Here is a 20,864-nt window from a genome sequence, read left to right on the forward strand (position 1 = left end):
ATCTTTCTGGCTGACCAGGCAGGTATCACAGGAGGTATTCCCATGTCTACACTGCCATGGATTCAGAAGAAACACATCATCCCAGTCCCACCAAATTACAGCCCAGTGACACATGTGCTGCACACATTGCGTCCACTTCGGAGCAGGCTGTCCTTTGGGGGCAGCTTTTACCCTCCCAGTGCTCTCCTGCAATTAATGCTTCCTCAGGTTGTGTCTGTGCTCTTCACACACCATCAACCAGCTTCAGCCTCACCAGTTGCTGAGCACAGAGCGAGGCAGGGGTGAAAAGAGGGCAGAACTGATGGGGAGGGGCACTACTGGCTGCTCTTTTACACAAGATATTAAGTTTTAAGCTTTTCTTTTCTACATTCTGGTGGAAGGGTCTGGCTACTCTGACACCCCCTTTAAATTTTGCATTCAATGCTGTATTGTCACCGCTTCTGGTTCCCCTCATCCAGCCCAGCTCCAGCTGCCTCAGAGGCCTTTCTGGAGCACCCCATGCCCCAATCCCTTTACATCCTGTTGGGGATGGCAGGCCCATTACAGAAAGGCCACAGAATGCAATGCACTTCTGGAAAAGAGGTGGATGGCATCCAGTTTAGTGATGAAGGGCAATGAACAAGAGTTAGCAGCTGAACAAAGCCCTCTCTTGCTTTGGACTCCTTCCAGAGCCCTTATCCTGACCCAGTCATGGCAGCATGTTACAGTACAGCAGGAAAATAACCACATCTCCCTCAGAAACCCAGGAATGGAACTGCTGTGATGGGAACTGCCATGGGCAGTAATGATGCTGAGGCTCTGGGAAGCAGGGAGCACTTGGAAGAGCACGGATGTGCTCCTGTGAGTTCCACAGAGCCCAGCTCCAGATTTCAGGCAGGAGGTCAGAAGAGGTGATTCCCACATAACATCCAAGCAGAGCTGAAAGGTCACTGGGGTGTCCTCCCCACCCCCCTCTTTACAGGCAGTCACACACACAGCATTTGGACATCTAGGAAAGGCAAAGAAGCCATGCAAGACATGCCAGCTCCCAGCCACTGACCCACAGTCATTGACTGGTACTGAAACAATCCACCTGGAATGGGTGGAAGGGAAGGGGAGGCATATCACCGAGAATAGAGTTTCTATAGGACATGTTTAAACTTAAAAATAAAGGTTTTAATTACACCTGTGAAAAACTGCAAATTGTCTCTTGCCTCAGAAAGGGGCAAACAAAGATGGCATCCAATGGTTTGGCAGTCATGCATTCCAACAAAGAGATCTTTCACTATTATTCTTAAAAACCAAACTTAAATCCCCCAGTTCTGCTAAATAACTAGATATATTTTGCAAATTCTTGCATATTCTATATGCTTGTGTGGCTGTGGGAGTTGACTTGGCACAAATGAAAAAGTATCTATTTGTCTACATATATCCTCCAGTTCTGTTGCCAAATAAAATAATAAACAATAAAAATCAAAGTTTTGCATTCAGAAGTATGGAACAACAAAAGCTGACTACCTTGACTTTTTTTTCCTGGGTTGGGCAATAAGACTGTATATTTTGGGTTTCCCTTGTTAAAGTGATCACAGATGCCTAATCCCCTTTGCACTCCCCTATGACACATTAAATAGTAAGCCAATCCAAACACACCTGTAGATTTTAAAGCCATTTATAGAGCTGTAAAATAACCATAGGTATTCTTCATCTGAAATACACCAGAGCTACTCTTCCACTTAACTGTGGTGCAATGATCTGGAGGGTTAATATACAGAAACAAGATCAAGTTTACAGCCCAGAAACACCTAAATGGGAATTAGATTAATAGCCTTGGAGATCAGGGACTTAATGACTAGCATCCAAAAATTCTGCTGCAAACAAGGGCCTGACTAGCTGGAAAGACATAGATTAGTCAAGACAGGGTAGTTAAGAACTATGAATATTTTTTATCCATGAAAAAGAAAACTGTGATGTACCAGAAGAAATAAATCAGTCGAGGCAGGGGATACTGGAGACGTTGCACGAGGCCTGGATAAGCCCTTGGTGAAGCAAATTGCACAACTGTGCAGGATTTGTATTACCTGGGCTGAAGAAGGAATTCAGACTGGAGCAGGTGCACAAAACACCTCGGATTAAGGGATTTGTTTTATGAATTTAGATATTAGAAATGCATGGCTTGTTTAGCCTAGCTGAGTGAAGACTGGAAAAGAGAAAGAGCCAGGGTGATAAATTTCAGAGAAGTGCTATTCAGATGTATAACACGGGCAACAAAGACAAATGGATTACACATCTTTAACCAGTACTTACTGGAAATTAGTTTTCTGTTCATCAGACACAAGTTTCTAGTACCTCAAGTGTGGAAGGAGAGCAAAAATTCTTATGTTTAGGTTGGCTTATGCTCAGTTCTGAGGCGAATTGCAGGAAAAGAGGTGGATTGGGTAAGTCAGAATGGGATTTCCCTAATAGCCTGGTTCTATGACCTTGTTAAAGATGTGTGGTTAATTTCTGCCCATGTTGGAGCAGGTTGTGCACTCAAAAGGCTCCCCTAGTTTTACATAGATGAAAATCTCAAAGCAGTGACACTTAGAAAAGCACCTAGAAAAACATACAGTATTTTGTGTGTGAGTCAGGAACAAGGAGGGCTCATATTATTCTCTGTTACTTGTTCCAATTTAAACAACAAAGCCATAAAAGGTGCATGTGAAAAAAAGCAATAAAATGATTAAGTAAATATTTCACAGCAGTCACTGAAAAGTTCCAGTTAATTGTAAAGAATTTGGATTAGATCAGAGAATTCGGTTTTCCCAATGATTAAAGAAGAAAGGAAACAGTGAGGTAAATAACCAGGTAGAAATAATGATGCACTTTAAATCTTCCACATGAATAAGTTGATCTGTTAATAGCTAATGCACTGTGCTGCTCCCCCTCCCTTCCCCCGCACTGTAATCAGCCTTTTGTCACATACCAGTGAAATCCATTAGCTGCAACTTCCTTATCAACTTCCAAGGCTCTCCAGCTACTAAGATATTTGCATATTTAACAATTCATTTCACTGGTATCAGCTCTCATTTACCAAGTGCTTGAGAAGAAAAACAAGGCATAGTGTGTAGAAGTCCTGTTTAAAAACAAAAAAGCACTGACAGCTCCTTTCAATAAACAGATTTATCTGAATTAATGGGATTGGAGTAGACTTGGTAAAAATCAGAGAAGTATCAACAACTTTTGGACTCATATTTTAATTTAAAGATTGTGAGTACAAGGGAAAGCTCTTCAGCATTTAAATCAGCTTCGAATTTCACTCACTTTATTTCACTTTTCTCTGTGCTACTTGCACCAAATTTCTTTCACTTGTCTACTCCTGAATTATTTCAGCAGTGTTACTTTCTAGTACTTATGACATCACCACTACAACACCAACATAAAAATTAAGAAATCAAGAACAGGAGCAAGCTGATAAAGCCTTGGAAAGATTCTGTTTTGACACAAATGTCCTGGTAGTTTTATTGGCAAAGGAGCTAATGGGGGAGTAATGTCTGACAGTCACACAGAGGGTTTGCCAAGTGTATCTTTAAAACACACATGAATTTTGTAGCGGGTCTTTAACTGCTCTGCAGGCATGCTTCTGAAGAATGTGAAGTATATAAAAATGTAAAATACTGACTTATCTCTAACATTTTTTATGGCTTTCAATGGAAGTATATAGATTCACACACTTAAGACTTCTGCTACTTTGATAACTAACCTTGGAGAAAACAAAACTTCTTTTTCTGCTTTAAAAACTTTCATGATCGATCTGTTACTCTCTAAGTGCAAAGTGACAAGAGGGAGATAGACAGCCTCACCCTCTGAATGCTTTGGTACACAGCCTCCTAATCATTGCTAATGAAGCATTGCAGAATGCTGCAAAGAAATATCAAACATGCTAACTTGAAACTGATTTGACTTGCTTTGTCTCTGCTCACTACATATATGAGCTCCAGTTACATACAGTTTATGGGACATTGGCCATTTGTAACATCTTTGCTGGGAATATGGCATATTAACTGTTAATAACAATGGTTAACATGAGGATGATGATATTGCTGATTAACATATCTGGGAAGAAAGATTCAATAGCTTCTTATTAAGCAAAATGTTAATCAGAGGTATCTGTGACAAAGTCAGATATTCCTTATGAAGTTTAGCTAAGCATCCTCATACAGTCCAGTAATTACAGTATTTAAGGCTTCATTAAATTAATCTGAACCTCTTAGAATGTTAATTTTGAGTAAGCTTTACACCAGAAGTTTCACAGCAGAAATGTACTTTTCAGAAATGTAACTGACTTCCTCTTCAACACTATTCACTTAAGATGATAAATTATTTGCATTAAATGCATTATTTATTATAGCTTCAACATGCCTTTATCAATGTTGTTTAGAGAATTTATATTTACATTACTGGGCAATTATGAACAAAAAGACAGCTCAGAACATTATATTCTCTGGTGCACACAGGGCAAAATATAAACAATAACTGCTACCTCAGGTTAAGCTATATAACAAAAACAAGCTAATAGACAACAATGTATTTTATTTCTGGCAGCACTAAAGGTATTTTATGCTGGGGAACTGTACACAGGGAGAACAACAAACATGAACACCAATGCCACAGAGCATTCAGATTATCATAGCACAACTTGATGGAAGAGTTAATGCTCATGGGTACCAGATTCAGGAACTAAAATTCATTGATGATCTTGACTTGAAAGGCCCATGAACAGCATTCAGCAGCTCAGCTCTGTTATTGTAGATGTAAATAGAATTTTTATTTTGAAAGTTGAAAATTCCATCCTGTATTAATTAGGCATCAAGGCTAAGTTGCATGACTAAACTGCTGAATGGCTCAGAGAAAAAAAACAGGACTTTTCTAGTCTGTGTTTCTCACTCCACACTACCACATGAAATGATGAAGCTGCAGGTTGTAAGCAAGCATACAGAAACATGTGAACTGTGTGCTTGATTCCACCACTATGTGTTCACCAGGCCAGATGCATCAAGGAAACTCAGAGGAAAACCAGAGAGGTTCACATGAAAACAGGGTTTCAGCAGTCCAAACCACAGACTGTCATAGGACATGGGAATTCAGGTTGTGCATGTTCAGCTGTCCTAAATACCTATAAACTGAACCTTTAGCAGGACTGACCAGAATACTGCTCTTCATCTGTGAAACCCTCAACAAAGACCTCAAGAAGTTTTAAATATTTACATAGCACAAGAGAAGTCTTCAAGTTTTGGGCTCTGTGACAAAACCCCACAGTTCTTGTAACTCCCCTCATGCCCAGAGTAGTTTGTTTATCACTCTGATGACAAAGCAATTCATGTGTGTATCTTCCTCAAGAATAACAAGTCCAAGTGATGTTACAAACCACCCAATAATTAATGGGAATTTTACACACTTCTCATACAAGTGTTACCAGGGCTGGTAGGAAGAACAGAGACATAATTTGCCTTCCTATTCTTGTACACATGAAGTTTTACCACCTCCTCTGAAAATGCAATTTATGGGGCAGAATATTTTGTTATCTGCCTATAAAGACAGCAAAGAAAACAACTTTATCTTGCCTGAAAAATATATACAGATCTTTCCTTAACATCTCAGTTTCTGCAGAAAATACCCATTTTGACTATTCAATGCACCAAACTCAGTGAGGTAAAACACAGGGAAAGCTACCAGTGAGCAAAAGTAAAAAGAGCTGAAGTTTCACTTAGAAACAAGGGCACAGGTCTCTGAATGAATGCCTATGGAAGAAACACTTTCTACATACAAGAGAGAAGAGGATTGGAAAACAGTGAGGTAGACCATCAACATATGAATCAACATATTCAGTGCAAGAATAACAAAACAACTGTCTTTTTTTAAAGGAAAGTCATCTGTTTCAACCCTCAGTAAGTCTATGGTCCCAGGTGTACTGAGAAAGTTTTGCTGGTGTTTATCAAAATATACAATATGGTCAAAGCAGTTTGTGTGTAAACACAGCTACATCAGTGAATTACAATTTGTTCTAGTAAAATAAAACTCTTCCCACACACTTATTCCGAGGCAGTAGTTATGTTACAGCCACTCTCACAGTACTATTTATCCCAGTTTATACAGCTATATTTGTATATAGCCCATATGTTGCTTAAGCATCCCTGCTATAAACAGTGCACCCCTTGCATGCCACTTACAAATTGTCTCAGACCAACTTCCAACTTCCCCTTCTTTCCAGTGTGCTGACTTACAAACAAAGCCATCAGTAAGACAAACATAAAAGAAAATGTATGTCTTCCTTGAAATTCTTGAAGTGCTTCAGCCTATGCTCCCTGCTCTTCACAAAGCCACAGCTCTCAGCAGCTTGCACCGCACCACACCACACCAGCTATGCCAGCAAATCCTCAAGCACCAAGAGTTTCTGTCTGACTAGGAATTTACTAAACACCACCACACACCTGCCAAAGCCACCCCATTGTATGCTAATATCCATGCCTTTAGAAAACATGAAGATAAAGCTTGTTCTCCTCCCTTGCTCTCCACCACAAGCTGCCAGGATCCAAGGCCCTCACTGAAGGGTAACAATTGAACTAGCAGGAAGGAAGCAGCATTACATTTAGTGATGCACAGAGGCTCCAGTAATCCGTCTTGTCTCTACCACAAAAATACCATGGGTATTAGTTGCCCAAAAGCAAGGCTCTGTTTATCTGAGTAGTGCTTTTCCACTTGTTCTCATCCCCTTCAGATCAGTGCAATCCTGTCCAGCTCCTGCAAATGAAAGCTCTCCAAGAGCTCTCCTAACCAAGTTACCTCCTTACCTGGCAAGTGTTTGTATTTTACTCAGCCTAACAGCATATGATTTTACACTTCTGTAAGAGCAACAGCTTTTGGTCATAGAATGAAGCGTAGGTGGTGTTTGCATACACTATGATACATTTTGATGGCCTACCTGGGAGGCAGCGAATTTCAAATATTCACCAGAAAAATCATCTTCACTATTTATGCATTGTGAAAACCATCCAAACATCCAAACTTGTGTCTTAAACATAATGTCTATTAGGTGCAAGATTACCCAGTAAAAGATATATTAATATCACGATACTTACAAAAAGCAAAAGCAGAAGTGGAGTTATAACAATGCCCTGTAAGAAACAAACAAAAACAGTCTGTTAGTCAGGGAGGCAGAAAAATCTTTACTTTCTTAGCTTAGTACATGGAAATACACAAGCATCATTTAACATCACAGAAATTAAGTAACAAGCTCAACTTTACTCTTCACTGAGCATGTTCTTTAACATTTATGCAGCAATCATTTTATAAACTATACTCAGTACCAAGTACCTTTTTTACCTTTTTGCATCTAAGTCCCTGTGTTCTAAAATATACAGATATATATTCTGATATACAGAAATATGGATCATTTATTTAAAAAAAAAAAACATATTAAAGCTCTCCCCTTAGTGTGCTGTATCTTAACTTCACTAAGCAGCTCCTCCTTAGGGAAAGACTTGATCAAGTCCCATGGCACCCAGTCCCAGGTCCTCTTCTGAGCAGAAGCTGCATCAACTGTGATGAATTAGGTGTCGTGACTGTGTAATGTAAGCAGATATTCCCCAAGGAAATGAGCTGAGATCTCAAAACTCATTTCACTTGATTAGACTTCATGTCTCACTGGTAGAAGGCAAGTCTTTCATCTAATTTAATCACACAGGACCACCTCAGCTTTCCACATCCCCCAGGCAGATGCAAGCAAAAAGATTTGTTGTCTTCACTGACAAGGAACAGGTTTAAAGCTGATGATTGGACAAAATAAAGGATTTTAAGTTTCATGAAAGCAAATCTTAGAATGAGTTGTTTGGGTTGGGAGTTAACATGACATGCATCACTTTCATAGCTGCAAACAGCAATTCCCCATCATCCTTCCATCTGACTTCAATATTTTATTATTGCTCAATAAAATGATTCCATCATTGACTGCATGCTAATTCACAGAGCTGGCCCAGAACTTCTCTAGGCCAGGACTATTCTTCATCCACATAGGTCACAAGAATAGCTAGCTTTTCAGCTATTCACAAACTTTATTTTCAAAAAAAATTTGGACAAAGGTCCAAAACACGCCACATTTATCTGAAAATATATATTACTTTATATTTTATTTAGCTACAAGTGAAAAACAACTGAAAAAAAACCCCCAGCTGTCCCCTACTTTTCACTTAACCTTGAGTAACATGGCTTTACTTCAATCTCTTGGAAGAAAATATAAGAAACACCTGAAAAAACTAGTTTTGTGTTTGCTTTCTGGGTCTACAAAAAAATCACAGATTCAGACAATCAGCCACAGAGAGTTCCTATTATGTTCCTAAAATAAAATGCAACAAATAAATGCCACAAATTATAGCAGACAGGAAGGATCAAGAAGGCAACAGTTAAGCTGTGCAACTTGAAGCCTCTGCAGAATTTAAAAACATATTTCAAAATAAATAATATATGCCATATCTGACTGCCCCACAGCCCAGATATCAATAATAATTTATCTTTTTGCAAATGTGACAATTGAGATAGATCATAAAAGACTGAAAAGAGAAGTAGAAGCAGTAAGAATTGCTTCAGGGAGTCACTCACTATTTACAGGAGGTCTAGACCAAAATGCAGATAACAGATATGAAGAAATATAGGTGTTCAAGTACAGCAGCTGGAGAGGAAGAAACAAAAGTTGGGGAAGGGAGGAGGCATCAAGGGCTGAACTGACACTTGCATACAGCAGAATCTGTGAGGAAGAACTGTCTGCAAGATCTGTGTAATGCAGGGACAACCCAGTCACTGGATCTGTGACCAAACTCCAGCTTTTAGGGATGGCTGCTACGAGTGCCTGAGCCAGACCTTGCCCTTCCTCCCCTTCCCCACTGACAGCTATGCTGCACACTTCAAATGCTACCAGACATTACCAAGTACCTGAGTGTTCCCTTAGCCCTCTAATTTTTGGATGGCAGAACACCACTGCAGCAGGGTTCCACCTTCAGGCTTTTGCACAAGTGAGGAGGAGCATGGACGGAGCAGGAAGTGATCTGAAAGCATCCCATACTCCTGCTGAGCACTGAGTGTAGGGAGAAAAGAGCACAGTGCCAGCCTGAGAGCACAGCCAGCTCTCCTCTGAACCTGAACAAACTCATTGATTCAGCACCATTAGCTATTTCTTACGTGCTTCGTGCCTCAGTGTGGTTTTATATGTTACTAAAAAAAAAGCAAAGGTAAAATACCAAATCAAACCAAACCAACCTTTCTCTCTATCCTGTTGATAAATCAAGATTGTGCTCTTCCTCCTTGGGATGGGAGCTGTGACCTGCTGTTTAATTACTTCAGAAGCTTGCTGATATTAACACAGTGGGCAACAGCCACTGCTAATTCAAAGCATGTGCCACAAAAGGAAACCGCACTTCTGTAGCAGTAACACTTCTTGTAATTCTCTAAGTGGAGAGCAAGAGAATCCTCCTATACATCGTAAAGAGATTCCTGAATGAGCAGGCTGCAAATCTAGCATTCAAAAGGTCAATTTTAGCAATTTGTTATTAAATTTTGCTATTAAACCTGGTGATCTTAATAATCAGAAGTGGGTTTCCTGTTGCCTCACCACAGAAGGTTGAACTTTTCCATTTGCAACACACACACGATTCCCTGGGAAGCTAAACAATTACCTGACAGAACAGACAAGTTCATATTCAAAAATAGATGCTGTTGCTGAATCAGTGTAATTTGATGTTAATGTTTTATTTTGATAAGGAGTGCCAGTTTGAAAAACCATAGGGTTTAAATGAAAACCAAAGGGGTTTTTTTTCTTCAGTCAGTAGTGCAGTGGTGGCTGATGGTTTACAGAGGCAAGCAAAGCACGATTTATTCAGGGAGGGAACCTCTGTTACCCAACCAACTGATGGAACTCCTGAAGAACAGACTTTGGGGGTGTAAAGCCTATCTATAGGTTAACCTGAAAACACTGATGTGCTTTAATGAACTGAAGCCCCTCTCTTCAGGTTCCTGCCCCAGATGTGAAGAAGGGCTTACCTGACCATGGTGTATGTGTCTAACAAAAGGCATTACCTTTCCCTGCACACAGCACCTAGCTTGGACATGTTACCTCTTCATTAGGAACATGCTCCTCAATGTGCTCCTGAGCACTATGTGATGCATCTCAATTCATATCCACTAAAGAATAATAAATAGAGCACTTTGAGTCTAAAGCCTACTGACAGAAAATACAGGAGACAATTTACATTTTGAAAGTAAAGCCCAAAGTCTGATTCACTAAGAATAAAGAAAATGTGGAAGAAAACAATTATTCCAGAGCCCAGCTCACTCAACAGCAGAGGCTTCACAAAGATGAGAATATTCTGACACCGGCACTGTAGCTACTTTCTAAGATTGCCACTGGCTGAGAAGCACAAAGGAAGCTAAAAATTAAAATAAGTATGACCATTTCTAAGTCCATTGGACACTGAGACCATCAGAGAAGAAAACGGAACTAAATTTGACAACGCTCTTCTCTGCCTTGCTTTTCAAGCAAGTGCTGTCAAGTACATAGTGTATGGAGATAAACAGATTGTAGATTAGCACTTCCAGCAAAAGCTGAGCATCTGCCCTTGAGAATGCAAGGTCATTACACAGTTTTAGCATCTTCAAAGTTCGGGTGGAGTGTTAGGCTTTCCAACTGCTGCCCACAATGGAGTCAAAGTTGTAAAGTGACTGCCGTTTGCTATCTGCAGAAAAACTTTCAAGAAATCCATTTACACCTCTGATGTGAAAGACTGACTGAATATATTTCAATGATTTTAGTGGAAAGGGCACGAAAAAATCTCAGCTTGACATGAGACACTGGTACAACATCGGAGTCTCAAGAGTCAGATACTTGGAAACATCTCCCCACAGTAAAGATCATGAAACAGATTTTATTTAAGACAGTTTAAATACGGGTTTGTGTGTGCAAGCATGTACATAAACATACATGTAAACAGCAAGGATGTACTTGTAGATCCATTTAATTGTTATTTGCTTTGACTAGATAAAGTTGCTAAGGGGTTTTCTATAGGTTTCATCCAGTAGAGCCTTGCTGTAGAGCAGATATTAAGAGGTGTTTATCCTCCAAAAGAATATATAAAATCAATACATGGAATTGGCTGCCAAATCAGACAGGGAAGGGAAGTCACCTAATGAATTTGAAACTATGGTGGCAAATCATTAAGAAAGAAATTATGCAAATAGGAAGAGGGAGGTGGGCACAGATCCAGAGGGACACATGGTAGAAGACAAGTAAGGATTATTGTAATGAGGCATGAAATACATGTGAACTTTCCTTAGTTTCCTTTACCCACAAATTTTCCATGCAATTTTTCATCATTCTTACAGGTCATCAGTACGACACGCATGTGGCAACTGCTAGTGAGAAAAACCTCAACCAAAGTCATGTCTGATTTGCCTAAAGGACCAGGGCTAGAAAGGAAAAAAAGGGGTTTGTAATCAAGGCCCTGAACAAATGTGTATTTTCTGACATCTATTACCTACTCGTGCTTAATGCTGCAGAGGTTCCTGAATGCTCCATCAGAGCAGGACACAAAACAAGCAGAAGGGTAAGCAGGGTTACATCAAAACTTACAGGGCAGCATTTCCATGCTACTGATAGGGTAAGGTGTGAGAGAAAAGCTTATCAACACTGGATAATTTCATCAGAGACAAGCATAAATGAGAAATGAAACTCAGTCTTCTTCTCTGTACCACAGTATTTCTCAAATTTTTAAAGTATTTATTTAAAGAGTTTCTGACACTTTTAGAAAAAAAAAAAAAAAAAGATTAATCAAAATAAATAGAAGCTCAGTTGGTTAGAATATGGAGTTATTAACATCAAAATCCCCAGCCTGCACATGCCACCTCACCACCCAACAAACAAATACAAAAATTTTCCAAACACAAAACCATAGTTTTTATGATTACAATGAGAGTGAAACTTTATGTCAAAATATGTGCTATTTCTATTTCTTATGTCTTTTTTCCCACCTTGATTTAGTGTGTGGAAGTGTGGTTTCAAATTTTTTTTCCTTTATTTTTAATAAGTTTGCAAACAACTTTATAATGTTTCACATTTAAAAAAAAAGAACCCTGCCTCTAGAAAAATGCTTCTAGGTCTGAATTAGGCATGTTTGTGAGCAACAGAACAGCTAATACTGAAGTTCTGAGAGAATACAGATATTCTCTTAAAAAAAATCACAAAAAAAAGAAAGTGGGCACTCCTAAAGATGGAAAAACTGCTTGTTCAGTGTTTTCACTAACATGACAGAAATGGTAAAGAGCACAGCAGCACTCAGAGCCAACTCTCAGTCTATTGAAATCAAGGAGCACCAGACTCCCACTATCCTCACCCCTGGTCACAACTCCACAGTTCCACTTCACAGCATCACCCCTGAGTAAATACACTGTTTATTACCTGTGATACCATATTATTCATCATCTCAAATAAACTGATTAAAAGTGTACTCCCATGTCATACTGTTTTGCAGTAATCTGAACTTTAGATATCATATACAGAATGATTCTATCTGCTAAAACAAGGCCTTCACACACCAAAATTCTTAGCAATTAGCTGTCTTCTTCCTTTTTCCTCCTGTCCCCACACAGCTTTAGAACTATGCAGAACCTCTTGACAGACACCACAGATCAAGAAAAAAAACCCCTATGCTAAACAGACACACTTGGTTCCAAACCAGACGGGCAAAACCCACTAAAAGTCGAGTTTTGTTGTGAAACCACAAGTAGGCACTGGATGCAGAAGTGGCATAACAGAAAAGGGCCTGTAAAATTCACAGTTGTCTGTAGAGGCAACTGTGAATTTTACATATCTCAGTTTTTAAGTACTAAGTCATTTGAGGATGAAGATTTCAAGTTTGTAACTGAAATTATCCCAAAAACATTTCAGTGCCTTAGTATTTGGATCCAGTGGCTGCAGGAACCTCCTTGAGACACTATCTTTTTATAGGTTCTTTAAATAGCTTTTAATATTTTTGTAAGCATGGCTATACAATCTTTGTTGTTCATTTGACTTACTTAAAGATGGCAGCAGAGATGATAAATTTCTGTTGATTGAGATGTTGAAATTGATTTTCACAATAAAACATGTTTGCCCCCTGTTTCTAACTTTGTCCCCATGTAAATGACATAAATGTTTGAATTTATCTCTTGCAATCTCAGAGATTAAATTACAGCTTTCTAATATTCTTGTAATTTCAGTAATTTCCCCAAGATGCAACTTGTGTCCCTGTGTTGCTCCCCCATGGACATCACAAAAGCTCCTGGTGTCAGATAACCATTTGCCTTTTGTTTTCAATTCAATTCAATTATTTTCAAAACAATTTCGAGTGTAAAACATCCCTTTTCTGTCAACAACTCTAATGACATTGCTGGTTCTGAGATGGCTTATACAACTGCAATTATTTAATACAAAATATGTAATTAAGCTCTTTGTCTTGCTCTATATGAAATGACTATTCTGAAAGCTGGGGAGAACAAAGGCTTATGAACTGATGCTTTTTAGGATATTTAATACACCCATTCTCCCCATAATAAATAATAGGAAAATCTGAAAAGATATGGAAAAGACTATGGAGTTAAATTCATGCAGTTTTGGTAAAATGATAAATATCTTACTCTATCAAGACAACAAACTACAATATGAAATCAAAAATACATAAATTCTATGTAACCCTAATTCAACTATAATTAGACATAAACACCACAGCAATAGCTGTAACTCATCTAATTAGGCCAATATTAGATTTTAATAACAAAACTGTGAAATTAGAAGCACTATGTCAAAATGGCTTTTGATTTATCAGTGGCGGCAAAATAAACCAGATTTCATATCAACTATGAGATTATGCAGAGAACTTTGTCAGCTGTTTCAGACATTGCACCACCTTTGTTCTGTTATATTAATCTAGTGCCCCCAGTTGGAGGAATGGACATTAATTTTGGGAAAAAAAAAAAAAAAGAACGATGAGGTGATATTAAAAACCTTACCAGCATCAGATAACAGCAGAAATCACAAGAATTTCTGGTATTTATTAATAATTACTATTTGCAGATGTTCCTCTTGCCTACATTTTATATAAGCATGAAAAAATGGAATCAAAGGAATGTGAGCAGCCAGAGTTCAGTCCTTTCAACAAAACAGATCAGAGAAACAAGAAATGCCGTGATCTGAACTTCCAGCAGTAACACTACCACACTTGTCACAGATGAAGTGTAAAGAATAAAACCAAAAGGAGAGAGCTTTTTTTTTCCAGTAAGGTTGAGGGGGGAGTTTCTGGTATCAGATTGAGTGTTAAGCCAAAAATAAGAGCATTTTAGAAAGGTAAAACTAGAGATAAGCCAGTTTGCCTGGCATTCCCAGCAGAGGGCATCTTAAACACATTAGAAATGTGATTCTTACACAGCAACAGAATAGTTCAGAACACAGCATTCAGGACCCTGAAGTTTGAAAGCACCTAGGAAAACTTCTTGGTGTTTCACAAGTAATACAGGAGTAATATCTGAAATTATGCACAAAATACAACACAAGTCTCAATCAGAGGTGGAAATGACCACTTCCATCAAAAGACCTGAAACCATCAGTTAGGTGGGAGCTGGCTGGCAGGTGTGGAATAGCTTCTACAACAGATGGGATCCTGGGTGCTGCTTCTGGCCACACTTTGCAAGTGCTGCAACCTCTCTGCAGCAGCTCCACAGCTCTGTGTGTGACCAAGGAGGTTCCAGGGGGCTTTTACTCACATTTCTGGAATAGGATCAAGCCATATCCACCACACTTGTAAAACCTTCCTGCAATTTTTTCTTGCCTCACTCTTATGCAATGCATTTAACTCAGCTGTCTTGTTGCTATCTTCAGTGAGTTCAAGGATACTGTCCAGCCTGCTGGAACTACATTTTCCTCTTCCCATTTTCTCTTCAGCTGATTTTGCTGACCATCACTCCTGGCCTCAAGACTTTATTCCTCTCCTTTACTTTCCACCCCAATGGAGCCTTTTAAAACTTCATCCTATGCAAATATTTTTTCTGATTCCAGCTGATTGAACCACTGTCTGTTCCTACTCAAATAAATTTCACATGGGGTGTCTGCAGAGAACAAGCTCACTAAGGCTCTGTATGTCAGGATAGAGGTTTATACACTGGCATTAAGTGGACCTTGGTTAGAGGAGACATAAAAGTGAGAAAGGAACTTGTCAATCATAAACACCATTATTCTTTTCAGAGTGACCCCTTTGTCTTTGCAAAAATCACTTGGACACTGTAATCCTGTAATTTCTACAACTGCAGGCAGGTTCCACAGCATATGAGCATGACCTCAGTGGGACTGAGGAGGAAAGGCACAGAGCTTTTAGGTTTAGGGTGTCTGTAGCTGTAAGCACAGCCCTTCCTTGAAAAAGGGTTTAAGATATAATAAGCATATAATAAACATAATCACATATGTTGGGGTGTACTTTCAGTGCAAAGTATATTAGTGCAGTGTTAAGGATGCACCACTATTTCTCCTTTATTTTGTACAGAGAAATAAAAATGCAGTAGAAGTAACAAATATGTTTCACGAGAAAAGGTAAATTTTAACCAAATTTTAAAGTCTGTTTTCTTGAAGAAGAAAGTTAAAAATAATCTAAATTTCCCCTGTATTTGGATCTATGCCAAGTCACAGGCAAATCTTAATTTAAATTACTAAGAAGCCACTCCCAGCATGCCAGCCTGAGCACCTCTGCTCCCTCAAAGCCATGTGGCACAAGGACAGCATGGCACTAGATGGTGCTGTGGGACCTTCCAGGGAAAACAATCTCCTCATAAAACAGAAGTTCTTGTATTGTTCAATTTGCCAGAGAGTTGATTCTGTATTTTGAGACACACTGAAGAGTACTAAGTCTCAACAAAAGAAACCAGAGCCACAGAAATGGAAGGAAGACACTAAGTAAACATTCTGCTTTGAATGACACTGCTTTTTGGAGTAGCTAAGTGCCACTGTTCCACTGGAAGGCTTCTTGCCTCTCCTTCCCAAAGGAAAAGGATGCAGTTTTTATGCTCTACACCAGCCTTGCTTTAAAGGGTTCTACATATAAAACAGAATTGAAACAGTCCCAAGTCACAGCTCCAACAGGCAAGGTCCTCACAAGGCTATCATTCTTTGGGACTGGACCTCACCATCCTTTAACAGACACCATTTTATTCCAGTCAATGCTTAAGAAGTTATTTTGACATAATAAGCTTTGAATCAATGAAACTTTGAATGAACTAATCTGTGCATTTACTTTTCCTGCCATAATGATCAGTTGTGTTAAAAAAGCCAGAAGCATAAAGGAATGATTATAGAAACCTGAGAGAAAAGCTATGGCAAATTCTATAGAAATGAGCAGTTTTAAGCTGTTATCAAAATTGATTCTACCTATTTCTTTCTATAGCTTGTTATGTAATTGAAAACTATTCAAGTAGAACAGGTTCTGTATAAAGACACCACTAACATACAAAGCAAAGCTCATTTTGTTAACACAAACACTATGTTTAAATAAACTCTGATCTCCTTCATTCTTCTTCAAGCCAAGAACCTCAAACAGTGCAACTATAAACACTGTAAAGATCCTCCTTGACATATGCAAGAAAACTTTATACAATGGGCAGAAGCATTGTTATAATAAAAACCCATAAGGGTTAATTACACATCAGTAGTAGTAAAAGACTTCCTTAGCATTGCAAAGGTCTCTTGGTGACCTGCTATTCAGAAATACCTCCTAAAACTTATCACTCAAGTGCTGGCATAATTCTCCACTCCTGCAAAAGATGGATTTTATCTGCAGTATCCATGAAATGAGATTCTAACCCCCTCACCAAACCCCTCAAATCAAACCAACAGCACAGTTTGTCTGTAATTACTGTTATGAATTAGATAGGTTACACTGGCTTTATCAGAGGAAATGTCTCATCAGCCAAAGCGCTACCTGCACTCTGTAAGGTGAGAAATGCCCTCCAAATCCCCCAGGATCCTTCAAGATCATTTCCAAGTCTGTTGGAAAGTTAAGCTATTATCAATTAGTTTGAGAGAAAGCTCACTGATACATTCCCTTTTTTATCTTTAGTATAAATGCCCTCAATTGTTTTAATAAAATGTATGACAAAGCTCATTTAATCTGTTTCCACTGTTATTCTCAGGTAGGATTTCCACTCAGCACTGAGTATTTCCAAGGCCAAACCCAACCCAAATGCACAGAAGCCCATGCATAGACACAAACCCCCCAAACCCAGCCCCCAATATGGTAATCTATATTGCTTGTGTTCTGTGCTGCCTGCCAGGCCCCAAGTCATCAATAATGAATAGAAATGTACAGCTACAGCAGTAGCCTGTGTCATGGGCTTGTCAGGGATTTTTGAAAAGGAACAAAAACACAGGTCTGCCATTTGATTTTGTCTTCTTCTGCAAATGCAGGAAGGGCAAAGCAAAGGGGTGTTTAAAAAGGGGTAATATGATTAACCCTTTTTGTATGAAATGAACAGTTTTCCTCAGCCATCTAGATTAGAAAATCATTGCTTGCAGTGCAACCAGTATTCTCCTAGGCCTGAGAATTCAACAATAATGTTGATTCTGAGCCCAGGGAGGAGAGGTTTTTTTCTATTTTAAGATAATGAATACATCCTCAAGAGGAGTCAAATGCCACAGTTTACATAGAGGGAGAAAGGATTTCTTTTCTTAGGAATCCAGCAAGTTCAGTATCAAATAAATTTTGTTCTTGAAGAAGAAACTTAATGCACACAAACATATACACACAGTCAGGAAAAGCAATTACATTATTAAAAAATATGCAGATCCTCATGAATGGGCTAGAAACCATGAAGAAAAAAAAAAGGTGGTACATGTATTTATTATTTCTTTTCAAATATTCCAAAATACATTTCTACAGCCATTATGACTGTGGTCTTACAGGAGTGATTATCTCACATTTTACAAACGGAACACACCAGCTGGTACACTACCAATCCACCCCCTGGGGAGGGTGGGTGGCAGACTACAAAATGTCTACAGAACACAAAAACTAAACTGATTGAAAGCCCAGTAGTAAACCCAAATCTTTCTTGCTTTCTACATCTGTATAAATTCCAGAAAAAGTCCTGCATTAATATATTTAATGAATAGAAACATTAACTTCTGTAGTAGATGAGTACATATTCTCCACTTTGGAAGACTCAACTGAAGATGCACCCTTGTCTTCAAACAACCTGGAACTAGACAAATTGAGATAATTTATAGAAGAAATTAAACTATATAAACATGAACTTCCAACCTGGCATCAAATGCAAGACATCTCAATTCAGATTACATTGCCAGGCCTTCTTTTCTAGAAGCCAGTAACAAGAATAAGCACATGGTTTAAACACAACTGAGGAAAATCTTCAGAAAGCAGCAATCAATAACACAATTTAAGCAGGCTGCTCTGCGTTCTGACCCAACATTATCTTGTGATAACTGTTTTTAATGGCTGCAGTGAGATATTACAGTATTCAGCTGAGCTCAAGTGGGCATAAATCGCTGAACGTTCATTCGTGGGTTGAATATGTTATTAATGAGTGTGAATAAGGAAAAAGGACCATAAACCACCTTTCTGTGGCAGATAATAAAATAACTGCCTCAAAATCATAAGTACACACTCCAGCACACTAAAGTTAAAAAAAAACAAACCCCAAACCACAGAAATGTGATTCTGTTTAAATTGATTAAATTGAGATCATTTACTTACAAAAGAAACTTTATCCCATTTAAAGAATCCCAAAATTATTTCATAGCAGAAAAAGTTGCTTCTCAATTCTAATTCCTAATGCCCTTCAGCATGACTACACTAAATATATTTCATTTTGCAAATTCTATACAGTCAGTAAAAAGTTATTTTCTCCTAGTGACATCTTTTAGTGGTTTTGTGAGTACTCAGATCCCTTCCTCCAGCCTACTGCCAAAACATGGGTTTGGCAACACAAAACTTCAGCTTATTTTGAATATCCCCATGGAATACACAATCCACTTAGCACACATTTTAATGTGCTGAATATGCACATCTGCAACAAGAAAATGTAGGGGGGGGGGGGGGTGTCTCATATGTGGTAGAATGGGCCAAAACCTCATTCTTGTTATCAATGCCCTATGACCCTTGGAGCATCTTGTGGATTTTTTTTTTAATGCATCTGCTTCAAACATGAAAATCATTTTTTGGTGTGTTTTTCACTAGATACAGATCTCACATTCAGGAAAAGCCCAATGCCTTGTTTCAGTATGACACTATTGCTCAAGTGACAGTGGAAAGGTAAAAAAGTCAGGCAGAAGCATCCTAAAGAACTGCTTTGGAAAAACACAACAACAAAAAAACCCAAACAAGAAAACAAAGAGGAAAAGAAAAATAATAAAAAAAAGGGAGGAGAGCACCAAATAAAGCTTGGTTTTGTACATTTTGTACATGGTTTTGTACTTGGTTTTGTACATTTCCTGTATGGGTTGTGCCACTCCAACTTGCCATCAGAAGGAGGCTGCTTTTCCCCTCTCTGACTTGAATACTGGTTTTGTATTTAAATTCTGCCCTGAAATGTGGGTCTTTGATTCAGTAACATAACAGAATATTTCCAGAGGGGGAAAATCTTTTCTGAAAACAAAACAGTCCTAGTCTAGCAGAGACTGTGTAGGCAGGGAAGGGAGCTGGTGTGTGAGACTGGAACTAAAGGAAGAGAAAATATTTCCCTCACAGCCCCACAACAAAGGCTTTTTTTTCATTTCAACTCCTAAGAGCTCAAATGGCAAGACAGTGTAAACTTGGAAGGTGTTTCTATTTTACAGGAGGTAAAACTAGAGAACAACTAAAAGATGTTATCCAATATTTCTACCTTCCTCTTCTCAGAGCAAGCGTTTTCAGTCTACTTTGTCCTCAGGGAACAACAGCTCCAAAGGTGGCTCCTTTGTGACTCCTTCTCAGGCTTTGCCCCAGCTCTTCCCAAAGAACCACTGCCAAGGCTGGAATTTCACAGTATGGAATTAGATCATTTGTGTACTTAAATTTACAAAAGCCTGAGTCCTCTGGATGCAGAATAATTCTCATTCTACAAGAAGAATATATTCCTTTAAAAAGTGGAATCCCTTGTAATTTCTCAGTGACATGACATGCCACACATTCACAGAGCCTCATTAGCTGAAGGGACAAAACGTACCCCACGGCCTTTGAGTTTTACTGAGGGTTTCTAGGATTTTTTAACCAACAAGAGATTTATTTGTGCCTATTTTGTGTGCCTAAAACTTTCCATGAACTGTTTCACCTGGTGGGTGGCAGACTGGACTTCTCCACAGAAGTTGTGCAACACTGAACTGAATCACTTGCATCCCTACCTGAACATGGGAATTGCAGGGAGAGCAGCAAGATTTAACTCATACTAAGATAAACAACTGACACGTTTTTCCAAGCAGTTCTCAGATGCTCTGTTTGCCTCACTGATCTAACATAAACCAGTGATATGCAACCTAATAACACATCATTGCCATCTACCACTCAGAAAATCACAAAACCAACTCATTACTCAGCTCAATATTACCTGATAATAACTAAGTTACCCATTACAGGGCAGTTTCAATACCCACAACAGGGAGGAGTTAAACAGCCTCATCTTGGTGTTAAATATTGCCTCTGATTGAAAAGAGAAACACACCTCCTGTCTGCCTAGGTGTGAAAAGTATTTTTCTTCAGAGAACAGATCCATACCCACCAGTTCCCTCACTACTAGTTTGTCAGCCCTTTTCATTTTAAGTGTAATTTCCATTTGAAAAAGCCACAATTTAATGGGGG

General features: G+C 38.8%; 1 protein-coding gene across 1 annotated transcript in view; it reads right to left on the reverse strand.

Moving 5' to 3' along the window:
- Positions 1-20,864, reverse strand: part of SLC10A7 (solute carrier family 10 member 7) — a 140,635-nt gene that overhangs the window by 41,345 nt on the left and 78,426 nt on the right. The window contains exon 6 of the mRNA XM_041412199.1: positions 7,095-7,130. Coding sequence (XP_041268133.1) covers positions 7,095-7,130 — 36 coding nt within the window. The remainder of the gene's footprint in view (positions 1-7,094; positions 7,131-20,864) is intronic.

Source organism: Onychostruthus taczanowskii, unplaced genomic scaffold (assembly GCF_017590055.1).
Source record: "Onychostruthus taczanowskii isolate IOZ18803 unplaced genomic scaffold, ASM1759005v1 scaffold38, whole genome shotgun sequence".
NCBI lineage: Eukaryota > Metazoa > Chordata > Aves > Passeriformes > Passeridae > Onychostruthus > Onychostruthus taczanowskii.